This window comes from Parus major, chromosome 19 (assembly GCF_001522545.3).
Source record: "Parus major isolate Abel chromosome 19, Parus_major1.1, whole genome shotgun sequence".
NCBI lineage: Eukaryota > Metazoa > Chordata > Aves > Passeriformes > Paridae > Parus > Parus major.
The window spans coordinates 3,729,066-3,742,907 of NC_031787.1; the positions used below are offsets into that span (position 1 = coordinate 3,729,066).

General features: G+C 53.6%; 1 protein-coding gene across 3 annotated transcripts in view; it reads right to left on the reverse strand.

The window, feature by feature from the left end:
- Positions 1–2,608: 2,608 nt before the first annotated feature.
- Positions 2,609–13,842, reverse strand: part of DTX2 (deltex E3 ubiquitin ligase 2) — a 34,069-nt gene continuing 22,835 nt past the window's right edge. Inside the window, exons 5-10 of one of the 3 annotated variants that reach the window (XM_015646292.3) lie at positions 12,239–12,370; positions 5,060–5,130; positions 4,318–4,476; positions 4,071–4,232; positions 3,373–3,462; positions 2,609–3,254 (exon numbers count right to left, since the gene is read on the reverse strand). In XM_015646292.3, the coding sequence (XP_015501778.1) occupies positions 3,030–3,254; positions 3,373–3,462; positions 4,071–4,232; positions 4,318–4,476; positions 5,060–5,130; positions 12,239–12,370 (839 nt within the window). In that variant the 3' untranslated portion in view covers positions 2,609–3,029. The remainder of the gene's footprint in view (positions 3,255–3,372; positions 3,463–4,070; positions 4,233–4,317; positions 4,477–5,059; positions 5,131–12,238; positions 12,371–13,842) is intronic. The other 2 variants (XM_015646294.3, XM_019008567.2) reach the window with 2 other exon arrangements.

The following is a 13,842-nucleotide window of genomic DNA, read 5'->3' on the forward strand; positions in this document are numbered from 1 at the left end:
CCTGGAGCCGGACCCTCCCAGCCCCGCATTCCTGCACCGGCTCTGCCGGCCCGGCCAGACCCCGCGGGCAGAGGGGACACTGAGCATCCCGAGTCACCCGCTGGTCCCAAACCCGCTGGGAACCGCCCTGCAGGACCCCCGAGGCACCTGCGAGGAGTCAAGGCACAAGACAGTCACGTGAAAGGGGAAACTGAGGCAGAGGAGGCACCGGGGCCATGTTCCAGGATGGGTTGGCAGGACTCAGTCTTTGTTGGCGCTGTGGGGGCAGCCGGGCAAATCGTCCTGGACCCCACTCGCCCCACCAAGACCCAACTCCGTGCGGATTCCTTGTGCCCACCAGGCCCCCGGAGCCAGGGGTGAGCCCGTGCCCGACTGGTTCGGGTGCAGCCAGCCCTGCCCCGCGGGCAGGGAAGCGCTGCGAAGCATCACACCCGAATTAAGCCAAATCCCGGCATTCAGGTGAACGCTCCCACCCAGCACCAGGAGCGCGGAAGCATTTTCAGTTCTGGGGCCACCCCACGCTGACATTTCCCCATCTCTCGTACCCTTTCCAAGCCCTCGGGAAGGGGGCAGGGATGTGGCCCTGGAGCGGGAGCCCCTCACCGCCGCTCCCCCCGCACAGGGGTGGGAGCGCTCCTTCTCCCGTGTTTGCCAAGGGGAGCGGCTGCTGCCCACTCCTGCGTGGGAGGAGATTTCCCCCCCCTTCCCAAGGGGCCGGACCGCGCCTTCAGATTAGATGGAAATGGGGCATTCAAAGATTACACCGTCCAGCTGCAGAGGGGAAAACTGGCGCAGCTGCAGCCTCCGTCCCTCCTCCTCCTTATCCCCCGCACCCATCCAGCAACACTCGGCTCAGGGACCCCCCCAGTTCCCCCAGACCCCTTCCTGGTGCTCCCCGGCCGGCAAGGTGCCAGCAGCAAGGTGAGGGCAGGGTGGGTGACGCAGGGGGGTGACGCAGGGGGACAGTGAGTCACAGTTTCAGCTGCCGGTACCCAGCATAGCTGCGGGGTCAAGGCTGGGCTAATAATAACCACCCTGTGGCAGATGAGCCATCACCACAGGGGCTGGGAGAGACGCCCCCCTGTCCTCTCCCTAGGCTGAGAGCACACAAGGCTTTTGGTCAGATGTGCCTGGGAGCATCATAAGCGTTTATTTGGGGCTCTGTCCCCTCCTGGCTCTGAGAGGCACCATGGTTATGCTTTCATCCCACCTTTCAAAGGGTGAAAATCCCTATAGCACCGTGCCTGAGCACCTGGCTCTGCTCCTTTCCACCCCTTGGATCCCCCTGCCACAGGGACTAGGCCACCTTGGGTCCAGCACAGAGAGGGCAAGGACTTTAGGAGATGCCTCATGCCCAAAAACTGGGCAGTCAGGGATGAGCTGCTGAGCTCGGCTGGCTCACCACAGCCCAGTGCCCCTGCCCTGGACCAGCCCAGATGCAGGGAGGCTCCAGCTGATTCACACCCAGCAGCAGCTGCTGGAGATGCCTTGGACCAGGCTCAGCAGGAAATTCTTGCTCTGTGCAGGGCTGCTTCAATTTTCGCTTCAATTCACTGCTTTGATTGCTGGGATAACATGATCCAGGGACACAAAGCTGAAGTTTGAACTCAAGACCTTTCCCTGTTGCAACCAGGGTGGGAGAGAAGCAGACAGAGCCCGTTTGTGTAGAGATTAGCAACACAGACACGTCACTGCAGCTCCCAAGGAGCTGCCATTCCTGCAGCATGCCCAGAGTTCACTGGATGTTTAAGGAGTTCCCCTCAGAGCCTGCAGAAAAAGATCCACCCCTCAATGGCTCAGAAAAACCTTTAGTTTTTATATTGGCACAACAGGAAGCAAAGTACCCCTCAGCTGGTCCAGGTCGAGGTAGCAATGCCACAAAGCTCAGCCCCATCCCAGATTTCTCAGGAAGGAGGTGCAATGGCAGATGGCACCAGTGCCAAAGGGATGGAGTGGATGGATTTAATGTGCAGTTTGTGGTGGCTACAGAGAGGGGAAGAGCTCTTCAAAGATAACAGCTCCCATGTGACAAGCAGCCTGGGGACAATGTACACAAGGCTACTGGGACAATATCCCATTTGCAAGGTGCCAGCACCTGCAGCAGGAACAGGCTCCCAGCCAGAGCATCGCTGCTAGCAGCTGGGCTGGCCACCACTGCTGCTGGGAGGTGACTGTCACCAGCTGGTGGCACCAGCAGCCCTGCAGCAGCAGCAGCACAAAGCACAGCAGCTCCTCCCTGCACAGGCTTCACTGAATTGCTGCCATTTCACCTGAGAGAAGGCGAGACAGGGACAGGTTCTGCCTCTCATCTTTGGGATGGGAGGAGTGGGGCTGGCAGCCCACAGCCAAGAGCAGGGGGATGCAGTTTCCCACAGGGTGGACACTGATAAGTCACCTCTGCTGGCACCATGGCCACAGACCACCAAACTCCAGTGGCCAAAGCACTGACAGGCTGGAACCATGACCCCTGGGACCACTGAGATGTGTGTTCCTGCAGCAGAGCTGAGCTCCCCCTCCTCCCTGCTGGCTGGCTGGATTGTTTGTGGCTCCACAGAGCAGGCTGGTTCCCCAGAGAGCCACCCCAAGGCAGCAGGAAGGCAGAGCAGGGTCTTGCTGTGAGAATGAAGAGTTTATTTGAACCGAGCAGAGATACACGGCAGGAGGGAGGCAAGAAGTGCCTCAGACAGGGAGCTGATGTGTCCCAAAAGGAGGACCCTGCTTGACTTCCACGTGGTTTATTAGAAGCAAGGCACTCCTCTCCCATCCTGTCCTCAGGCATTACCAAAGGAAGGTCCTGCCTTCCCCAGGACATCTGTCACCTCAGTCCCATCCCAGCTGCTCCTGGCTGCAGCCACCAATCCCACCCAGAGACACAAGCACAGCTTCTACAAAAATATCCTTCCCACCCCCCCATAAAAATGTGAAGAGCGGGCAGGGCTCCCACGGAACTGTTATTGCTCAGTGTGACGGGTGGTCAGACATGGCAACTTAAGGCATCAGGAATAAGTGCACTAGGTGGCCCCTGAGGCTCACTGGCCCAGGCAGTCCTCGGTGACACCCTGAGCAGCCAGCTCTGCCAGCACATTGTCCAGGTAGTTGGGGTCAGGGTAGCCATGGCCACTCAGGTTTGAGTCCATCTCAGTCTTGTGGTGGATCTCGTTCCACACCACTGTGTTGCTCTCGCCTGTGGTGTTGGAGGTGCCCACTGTGAAAATCAGACGTCTCTTCCAGGCCACCTTCAGGAGCTCCAGGACCTAGAGGGGAAAAGGAAAAACAAAGCTAGGAGCAGCAGCTAGGAGACTGCCATGCATGCAGCTCACCAGGAGCTTGACAGGTTAAGAAGGTGATGTTAATGAGGGTGTGATACCTCACCTTTCTGCCCTTCTCATTGTCTGGCAGGTAACAATAGCGAGGAAAGCCTCTGGCTGTGTATGGCATCCCAGGGTTGGGGTGCTCCGGGCCCTGCAAGAGATGAGACAGATTAGTCATATGAATTGGACAATCCCTCAGCAGCAGGATCTGACATAGGCCCATGCCAAACCTGCTCTTCCATGGAGGCAGAAAGGTATTGCTGGGGAGAACAAGGTGTCTGACTTGTTCTTTCTTATGTGAGTATTACAGATCCTCCAAATGCAATCTCATGCCAGGATACTCTGCCTAAATTCTGGTGGGAGACAGCCCCAAACCACAAAACAGCTTTTTCCATGTGGTCTGGTAACACCTGAAAAAGGGCACACAGCTCAAACCTTTGAAAGTTCACTCCCACCACTGAAACTAACGTCAGCTGTGACATGCCACACTGTGGGATGTTTCCCACTTTGTGATCATGGGCAGTCTCCTTGTTTCAGGCAGACATCAGACTTTACTGCAGGTGAACAGCTGGAGCTGCTCAGGAAAATATCTCTGATGGAGGAGACCCTCACACGTTGAAGAACAACCAGAGCAGCTGCTGGCTCCAGGCACCACAGGCTGCTCAGCAAAGGGCTGCCAGAAGGTGCTACACTGAATTCCAGGAATTTTCTGGGAGGCTCTCCCAGCCTGTGCTGTCTGGCAGCAGGCTGGGCACTCACCTGGATGCCCCTGCTGATGTGATACACAATCCTGATCGTCCCACAGTCCTTGTGTCCCGGGAGGGACTGGGGGAAAGTGGAGATCTCCATCTTCCCTTTGGGCTGGGTGCCGGTTTTCTCTCCGTAGATGGTTTTACAGGAGGGACACTGCAAACTGCCATCCTGCCAGGGGAGAAAAGCCACATCAGAGCTCCACAGCCCAGCCACCTGCACACAGGGGCCTGGTGAGGATGGGCCAGCTCAGTACCTTGTTCCCATTGGAGTACATGGCCAGCATGCAGAGCATGTGGAAGGAGTGCTGGCAGTTCCTCAGGCGACCGACGGCCTCTGGCCTGATGGTGCTGGACTGGCACGAGTCGCTGTAGCCCGAGGGGGAGGACAGCTTCTCCATGCAGATCATGCAGTCCTAGAGGAGAAACCATTGTGTGGTGTGAGCACAGGCTGTTCCTGAGGACTGACACACCAAGGAAGCCATCAAGGAGATGCTTCAGGAACATTTGCCTGCAGCTTTAATTGAAATTTAAGGACACAGAGACAAGTTTCCTAATCTGGCTGGTTATGCTCCACTCCACTTCCTGCGTTGTCCAGGAGGTGGAGAGCTGTCATCAGTCAGAGAGAAGAGCATGCTTACATCCTGTTTCTCTGCAAAGGAGTTCCAGTGCAGTGTTTGGTCTCCAGTTTTGATCTCTCAGCACTGAGACCAAAACCAAACTCCTTCCTCTAAAATAAATGGGGAGGCACTGGCAGGATGAGCTATTCAATCCACACTGTGCCTTCATCACGGTCCTCTGATGAGGACAAGTTCCCTGTTGTCACATGTGAACTTCAGGCAGTGCTGAGGACTCTCCACCTCACATCAACAACGCCACTGCAAGCAGCACCATGTACCACACCAGACACCCAAGGAAGGATGGTCCTTGGGCACTGCTGTGGTTTCCTTGGCACCCCAGTGAACTGGGCAAGCTGGAGTTAATTCACTGTCCTCTTACCTCATCAGCAGGAGCACTCTTCAGCTCTTCTAGGTACTTCTTCACCACTGATTCTGGCTCTGTTGGTGTGGCTGCACAAGGAGAGATGAGACAGAGAAGTCAGACACTGTGTGGTATGATGGGCACGTGTGGGGTGAGCTAGAGAGAAGGGAGACAAGCAGGTCACTGGCCAGGATGCCAAAGAGAAAGGTCAGGCTTAGAGGGGGAGAAGAGAACACTCCAACAGATCCCTACAAGCCCAGCAAAGGCTTTGCTTTCAGCCACAGTTCCCACTAGCTCTGTCTGTGGCTGGTGAGCTCCAGTTCTCCCCACACACCCCAAGTGACACCAGGCACATCCCAGCCCGACTGTCTGTGCACACCAGAGCCAACTGGGATCAAACTCAACAGTCTTGATGGGATAGAGGATCACACAGTCTGTGTTGTCAGAGGAGATAAAAAGGCATTCCCAAACCCCCCCAGCTGGTGCCCAGCAAGAAAACCCAGCAACACACTGAGCTTCAGGTCTTGTTTGGAATACAGCAACTGAGTTCCACATCCTTAACATGAAATAGTGACCTTTGTCCTGAGCTTCCACACACTCATACCTGGAAGACACGGTGCAAGTCACCAGGTGTACAAAATAAACCAGCTTTTAACATGAACCCTATTTGCAGTGTGACACAGTATCTTTGCATCTTCCCAAATATAATCCCTGGTCCCATCCACCCGGGCACAGACACCTGAGCAGCCCTCCAGCCCCAGCAGCCTGGGCCCTGGAGGCATTATGGGATCAAGCAACAAACATCACACAACACCAAGAGCAAATTATCACTGAGTGCATCCACTGTCAGCTCAACTCACAGCCCATCATCCTGGAGCTGCTGAGTAAGGCTTGGCTTAAGCCAGGAAGCAATTCCATGCCTCTGCAAGGCACCTGGCCCTGGGTGAGATGAGAGGAGCTCCTTAGCAGCCATCAGGTCTGCCATAGAAGCTGCCAGGCTTTTCCACCAGCCTGGGAAAGGAAACATTTGCACAAGTCATGTTACAACTGCACCTGGCAGGAGGCAAAAGAGAGATCAGACACTTGGCTTGGGGGAACCTCGTCCTTTCTTCTTGAATCCACTTCTGGGAGACATCAGGAGAAAACAGTGCTGTGACAAACAGGTTGGTCAAGGTGTAGCTCTTCCTTCTCCAATCTCCCTCCTGTCCAGGTGGATGCTTTAGCATGGACAGAACTGCTGCTCCCAACTCCACACTCCCAGAAGGACAGAGCATCATCATGTGGATCAGGCAGAGATCAGAGCTGCAGCCATACCTGCATGACCCATCTTCAGCTCTCCCCATCCACTCTGGGCCTTTCAGGGAAGACAGAGGGTTCACAAGTATTGGCTCTGTGGTTCAAAAAGCTGCACATGAAGAGACAGCCAGTGCAGCTGCTATTCCAGTCCGAAGAACCATGTCTGTACAAGCAGGAAGGGGGGGTGCTATTTTCTGGATAACCACTTTTCATGGAGAGCCAAAATGAAGCAGAAGGGAAGGATTGCTTACATATCACAAGTGGTACTGAACAGGCAAAAGCCTGGATGGCACAGATCCTCCATCAGGTACAATTCCCTCATTCCCTAGAGCACCATGGGAGAGAGTAAGGCAGAGCACAAACATCTTTTAGCTAAGAAGACTGAGGAACTGAGGGCTGGACTCTGCTAAATGAAAACACAGTCATTAAGATGAGTTATTCTCAGAAGGGGATTCCTGGCCATCCTGAAACCCATGATTTCTGGCAGCAGTAGCAGGAAGAAGGGGTGGCTGAGCACACAGAGCAAGAAGAGGAGCCCAGGAGGTGAAGGGATGTTCACTCCAAGTGCCAGAGCTGGGCAGGAGGGATGCCTGACATGTCAGGCAGAGCAGGGCTGTGAAGACAGATCTCTGGAGATCCCAGGCCAGATAGGTGGCAACAGGATTAAGCACTAAGCCAAAGAACAACACAGAAGCAGGTGTTTTCCTCTTCAGGGGCCAAAATCCCCTAGAAAATCATTTCCAAGAACTGTCCCAAGAGCAGGAAACAGGGAGGAGCCTGGGCAAGCCTCAGGCTTCCACTTCTGAGGCCAAGGGCTCAGCAGTGCCAGGAGCTGCTTTTCAAGGCCTCAACACCAGATCTCACAGGGAATGTAGCTCCTTGTGTTCTTTTCTTAAGAACAGAAACAGTTGCAAGAATTCTCTGCTGGGACTTTGCTTGCATGCAGAGGATCAGGAGTTAGGAATGAGTCTGAAGGGGATGTGATCAGTCTGGGCTGTCCCAGCTCGCTGTGCCTGAAACCCTCTGGCCGAGTGTTGTGTGAGGTCTGTACTCCAGGCTGGCAAACACAGGGTGGCACTTTCCACGTGTGGCAGCTGGAATCAGCCTCTGGAGACCTTCATGGCCCTACAGGAGATGGAGGCTTCAGCTTCTTCTGCTTCACAGGTTTTAAGAAGAATGCTGTGAACAGGACTAGCTACTATCCCCCTAAGTCCATCCTCCTCCATGATGATCACCGTGTTCTCATCCCTGTGCTGCCTGACAGACAGACCACCAAGTCCTTCTCCACCCAACCTGCACTCTCCAGGTGGCTCTTTCTGAAGTGACCTTCTTGTCTCCTCTGGCTTTGGGCTGGAGGAAGCAAAGCCAAAAGGATGCACAGCCAAGGTGAAGACAGCGAGGGAAGGGAGCAGGGGGTGTGTGTTACACCAGCAGCAACACCTGCCCAGCACTTGGCAGAAAGCCCCAGCTCACCTGCTCCCACCTGCACAGCAGATCCAAGCAGCTTTAGAGAAGTTCAGCTCATTCAGGGTTGTAGGGGATGCTCCTTCCACAGAATCCCTTGTGACTTTTCTTCTCTGGAGCAGCTCCAAGGAACAAAGAACTAACTCACCCAAGAACTGGCCAGGCTCACTCAAATGAACTCAATGAAAGGAGACAAAAATTCTGGTGCAAAGCTGGGTAACAGCAAGACAGGAAAGTCCTTGGGATTTTGGGCATTACACTACTTCACCAGCTGGCATTAGGATGGAGCTCAGGGAACCAAAGAGGCAGAAGGTGATGCAGGCCTCAGCTAACCTGAGGAAACCCATGCCTCATGGATTTGCACGGTGCCATCTGCACCCTGTCCCTGTCACTCTGCTCTGACAATGCTCTAATGAATTTAGAGCACCAAAGCTGCCTGGAGAGAGAAAGGGCCAGGCAGCCCTGAAACTTTAGAAAAATCCATCCCCAGCTGCAAGGATTTTAAAGCCAAGTCCCAAAGAAGCCTTTTGATGCTGAGAGCTCTTTTTCAACAAGGACAGCAAAGCCCACATGGCCTTCCTTGGGCAGACCAGCACATCTGGCTGGTCACAACCCAGCAGCACAGGGGGACCCAGGAGGCAGCTGGGACCATGGCACGAGCCACGTATGCTCCAGCACGTGAATCACTTCCTTACAGGGCTGTTTACTCCATAAAAGTGTTTGCCTCCAAATCTTTGTTCTAGCCATCCCCTGGGATCATCAAAGCCTGGTCAACCCCCAGAGTTTTCTGGATTCAATAGTGGATTGAAAATGGACTGGAAGAATCGACCGGTGCTGTTTATCACCAGCTGGCCCAGTGCTGTGCTACAGATTTATCCAGGATGCCAAACAATGTTTACTATTCTTTCATTTACAAAGAGAGAATATCAAATTGTTTTTAAAGCTTCCCCTTCCTCCCTGTAGATAATAAGCTGCTGCTGCAGCAAGGGCTTTCCATGGGCAACATTTAACAGATGTGTTTTGAATCCTTCCACGGCAATCAAATGCTTGCACCAGTTATGTCTCCTTCTGTAGCTCAGAAAGAGCCATATGGTTTCCAGCAGACTTTTTTTGATATCCTCTGCAGGCCAGACACTGGTTGTTCCTAGTTATTGTCATGGACAGTCACACAGCTCCCATCACCTCTGCTCCCTGGACTTGCAAATCTATAGATTTCTCCATATTCAGCATTTCAGCAGGATCATCCAGTGACCAGGCTGCTCTGGTCAGAGCATCCCTGTTTCTGCAGCCTGTCTCCTTCAGCATATGTTTCCCCACAGGAACAACAAGATCTCCCAACCCTGAGGGGCTCCCCAGTCCCACCCATCCCAAAGGCACAGTCTGTACATCCAGCTGCAGGTGCATGGCAAGGAAGGATGAGTGTGCTCCTCTCCTTCCTCACAGCAGCACCTGCAGTGAGTGTCCATCCCAGAGAGGATGGATGTGCAGGGAAACCTCCTGACACAGCAGACCCAAGCAGTCCCTGGAGCTCCTTGGAAAGGCTGGGGAGCCCTGTGGTGGCCAGCTCTATGCACAAGCAGCACTTGGGGAGAGCAGGACAAGGCACCTGCCCTCCTGCCTCCCAGAGAGCAGTCAGGTCCCAGCCAGCGATGCTGGGACAGCGGCTGCAGCATCCCGAGGCAGCACCGATCCACGGGGATGGCAGAGGCTGCACAGAGACTAGGGCTTCCCCAAGCCCTGCAGCACCTGGCTGTGCCAGAGACATCCCTGCCAGAGCAGCAACAATGTTAATGAGTTCTGACTAATTAGTGCATCTATTTAACACACCCCAGCTATTCACAGAGCCAGCCGTAATTCCACCAGCACTGCCTCACCCCGTGTGGGAGCAGGGTTGGCAGCAGCAGGAGGGAGGGAGAAGGGGCTCAGGAGGGGCACACTGCACCCACCACCAGCTGGTTGTGCTCAGTGAAATGCTGCATCTAGTCCTGGATGCAGAGCTCTTCATGATGGAAAATCCTAAAGGGATGGGGTAAAGAACACGTGGTGCAGAAGTGCAGGGCACAAAACGAGCCCATCTCTGTCTGTTGGCAGCATCAGGGTCTGTGAAGGGAAGGAGAACAGTCTGGCCAAAAGTCAGGTTCAGTACCTGCACTGCAGAACAATGTTCTTAAGCCCTGAGGGGTGTTGTACAAACACAGCTTGCTCCTAGAAGGAACTGAACACATTCTGCATCCCAGGAGTGAGGCACTCCACAGGACTGGTATCCCAGCAAGAATCCTGCTTTCAAAAATAAGAGGGGAAATTTTAACAACATAAACCACACAAAGTTTCCCCTTCTCATGGGTCAGTGTGGGAAAGGGCTGACCTGCAAGTCTGCTCTGCAGCATATCATGGGCAGGATGGGGAGAGCTGGGACAAATCCTGTCATGCTGGATGGGAGAAGGAGATGCCTGATGTCCCTTTCCCATTCCATCCCTCCTGCTGTGTTGCCTCTCAGTTCCTCCGGAGCAGCCCAGCCCCAGCAGGTGGCATTGCAGAGCTGGCAGGGAGGTGACAGCGTGCCCTGGGGCTGAGCCAGCGCTGAGGAGCTGCAAGAAGTGATGCTGATGGAGTGCACAGCTACAGCCACAGGAACACCCACTGCGGTGTGTGCCGCTCTCACCTCCCATTCCGTGTCCCATCCTCCCCACTTCCCTTTCCATGCCCTGCACTGCTGCTCTCCCCACCCAGCTCAGAAGTCACAAGACACATCCTCCTGTTAACATCCCACCCTTGCAGCATCCTGGCTGTTTGCACGGTGCCAGGGAGGGCTGGATGCTGAGAGCAGAGCAGCACCTGGACCAACAGACCCTACAGAGAAGGCAGAGCCAGCCAGGCTGTGTCTGTGGCCAGCCTGCAACCTAAATAACAGCTGTCCCATGTCACTAAGCAGCAGCAGGTGACCAACATCAGCACAGGCCTGGCCCTTGTTTTGGGCTCCTCCAGCAAGCAGGGCAAGCCAGTGGCTCTGTATGAGGGCCTGGCCACACCACAGCTCCCTTCTGGCACTGTTTCCAGGGCATCCCCACCACCCAGCCCTCATTCCTGCCCTTGTATGCTGCCTGTGCCAGGAGTGAAGCACCAGGAGCCACACAACCCCACCACACTGCCAGCTGGCTCCAGGAGCAGGATCCTCATCCAGCCTCTCTGCCACCCACCTCTGCTCAGCTCTTCTTCACCTCCATTTTCCTTTGCTCCTCCTGTTCTTTGCTGCTTCTCCTGCCGCCCCTGCTTTCTCCTCCCCCTCGATCACACATCCTACTCCACATTTGCTCTCTCACTCCTTCTTACAGCTCTCTCCATAATGCATTTCCATAAAATACCTCCCTCCTCATTTAATTTCTATTTTCCTTCCTGCCTTCTTCAGACAGCTTTGGACCTCATGGACTCTAAAGAGAGAAAAAGGTACAAAAAAACTCCCTAGACAGGCAGGTGCCTCTTCCTCCCCACCTCTAGGCTCTTCCCTTTCTTAAATGTAGAGATCTCTGTGTTGAGAGTCTCTACTCTCCCCACTTGGCTTATCCAAAGGGGGACATGCTGTAGGTTTGGTGGTGATTGACACCCCTATGCCAGGGTTGGCAAACAACCTCTACAGCTACACCGTGCTGGATTCACACCTACCCCTGCAGAGTCCCAGGGCTGCTACACATGGATGGGATCCAGGCTCTCAGCTGGGAGCCACAGGCTCTGTGAAGGTGAGGGCTGCCAGTCAGCTATGAAGAGGAGAAACAAAAGCCCTACCCTGGAGGGGGCTCTGCTCAGCAAGAGAGCTGAGGCAATCCATCCCTTCCTGCAAGTGCACGTCCACCTGAGAGTGGTGGACTCTCCACTCCACTCCTTCCACCCCAGACTGAGGTGGAGAGAACAAATCCTCTGCAATTTGACCTAGAAAGCCCTACATGACTCAGGAGCCTGCTTGTCTGGGAGATCCTTGTCATCCCATGACTCAATCATGACAAGCATGGCTCACAAGCAAATCTCTGCAGAGCACATACGGATTTGATGTTCTTCTTAATGGTCTCTCAGCTCTCAGACTCATCCCACCAACAACTCAGAAGGTCCTGGAATATGGACACTCCCCAAGAGGGTGTAGCAGGATCACAGGGGAGGCTGGTGGAGTCTGACATGCAGAGAACAGATCAGTTCCAGCTTTAATTTTGTGTGGAAACAAGCTGATCTACCACAGGACCACACCTACTTTACCATGCCATTTCAGAGCCTGTCAGAGATGCTGCAGGTCAGGGGAGACATGTCCTGCTTCTCCCCTCGCTGGGATGAACATCGACATCAAACCAGAAGAGCCACGAGGGTGGGGGGGAGAGACAACAGGGAAAGAGGAGGGCAGAGAGATAAAGAGAAGGAGATGGAAGCAAATATCAGAGTTTGAGCAGGAACTACCTTTCTTGGACACTTTCCTCCCCTCCTTAACTGAGCTGTGTTTTTTAGTGGCCTTATGGGTGCTGGCAGCTTGCGGCACACGGGTGAGGTGCACGGGCAGTCCGGCGGCTGACATCAGAATAGCTGTCATGCCTACAGTGGGTACGAGGTCAACATGCAGGAAGGAAACAATGGGGAAACACATTCATTAAAAAAAAAACCTTCAACCTTTCAAAGAAAATAAAAATAAAAGAAAGTAAAATAAAACCCAAGCCCTTAGTTCTGAGGGCATAAAATGCCCAGGAAGTAACAGGGTTGGAGTCAGCACAAGGAGAGGATCTGGAAGTTGTCAGAGGGAGGAGCCCAGGCAGCAAATTAAAGGAGGGAAATGTGGGCACATGTCATGGCTGTGACCCTCTGTGCTGGTGTGGAAAGAGGATCTCCCTCTTTGGGCTTCAGGGCTCCTCAGGCACCGAGTCTGCTGTGGTGCAGAGTTCTCCTGCTGACCAGAGCCTTGGCAGCAGTCCTGAAGGATGAAAGGCATCAACCATAGCCCCTAAAAGGTCTTGCTCAGCTGTTTCCCCCTAAAACCACTCTTTTCAACAGTGTCACACTGAACCAATCCCCAGAGTGCAGCTGAGCTGCCTTCAAACACCAGGGCAGAGCTGCCCCACACAGCCCCCCACTCACCCCACACCCTCTCCTCCCTGCTGCTCTGCTTTTCCCTCACTCCCAGCAGCAATGCAATCCTCATCCTCCCCAGTCCCAGCCAGCTGGATCTATGGGATGCAGTTTGATAAAACTAATGAATCATTAAAAAGGACAGCCATTCCCTGAAGGTAAAATCGTCATGAAGAAGCTACAGGACTGATCATGCTGATCCAAGATGATGTTTGCCTGTGAAATCCAGGCTGGGTACAAATCATAACATTTCCAAGGTATCATACTGCTCTCACACTTACATCCAAGAGAACACCTGCTTTTACTTTCCCAAGAGCAACTTCCCACCTGCAACTGTCAGCTCCAGAAATAAGAAAAAATGCTTACAGCTGCAAACCAATAGCAGAAAAGCTAAAAGCCAGCATTTCCCCAGAAATCCCCTCTGAGGGCAGACCATGCAAACCACATCCTAATGCTACAGACATTCCTGCTCAGTTATGCATGGCCAAAGCTGAGATTTCCAAGCCTCATATGGAGAAAGGAAGATCCTAGAGCACATTTGTTCAGGACAAAAATGAGGCACCTTGCCCACACATGACTGAAAAAACGAGTTGTGATGGGAAGCATCAGCTTTGTGTACAAGTGGTAAAACTATTTTCTGCCTCAAATATGCAACCAGTCAACAGCATGTGTCCTGTGACTACAAATCCCCTGTGCAATGCCTGTGTCAGTGCCCCACAAGCAGAACTACTCCTACACAGTGCTGACCACAGTTTGTACCTCCTCTTCCTAAGGTCTGAGCACAAATATTCCAGAAGCTGTTCAACTCCTTTCTTGACAGCCAAAGTTGAATGTTTTCACTAAAACTTTCCCATCTAAGGGCCAAAAGACAGACAAGAAGTGGTTTCACCAGAGAGGGAGTGGGACAGAGGAAGGAGTTTCCCCAGGGTTACCCAAGAACTTTC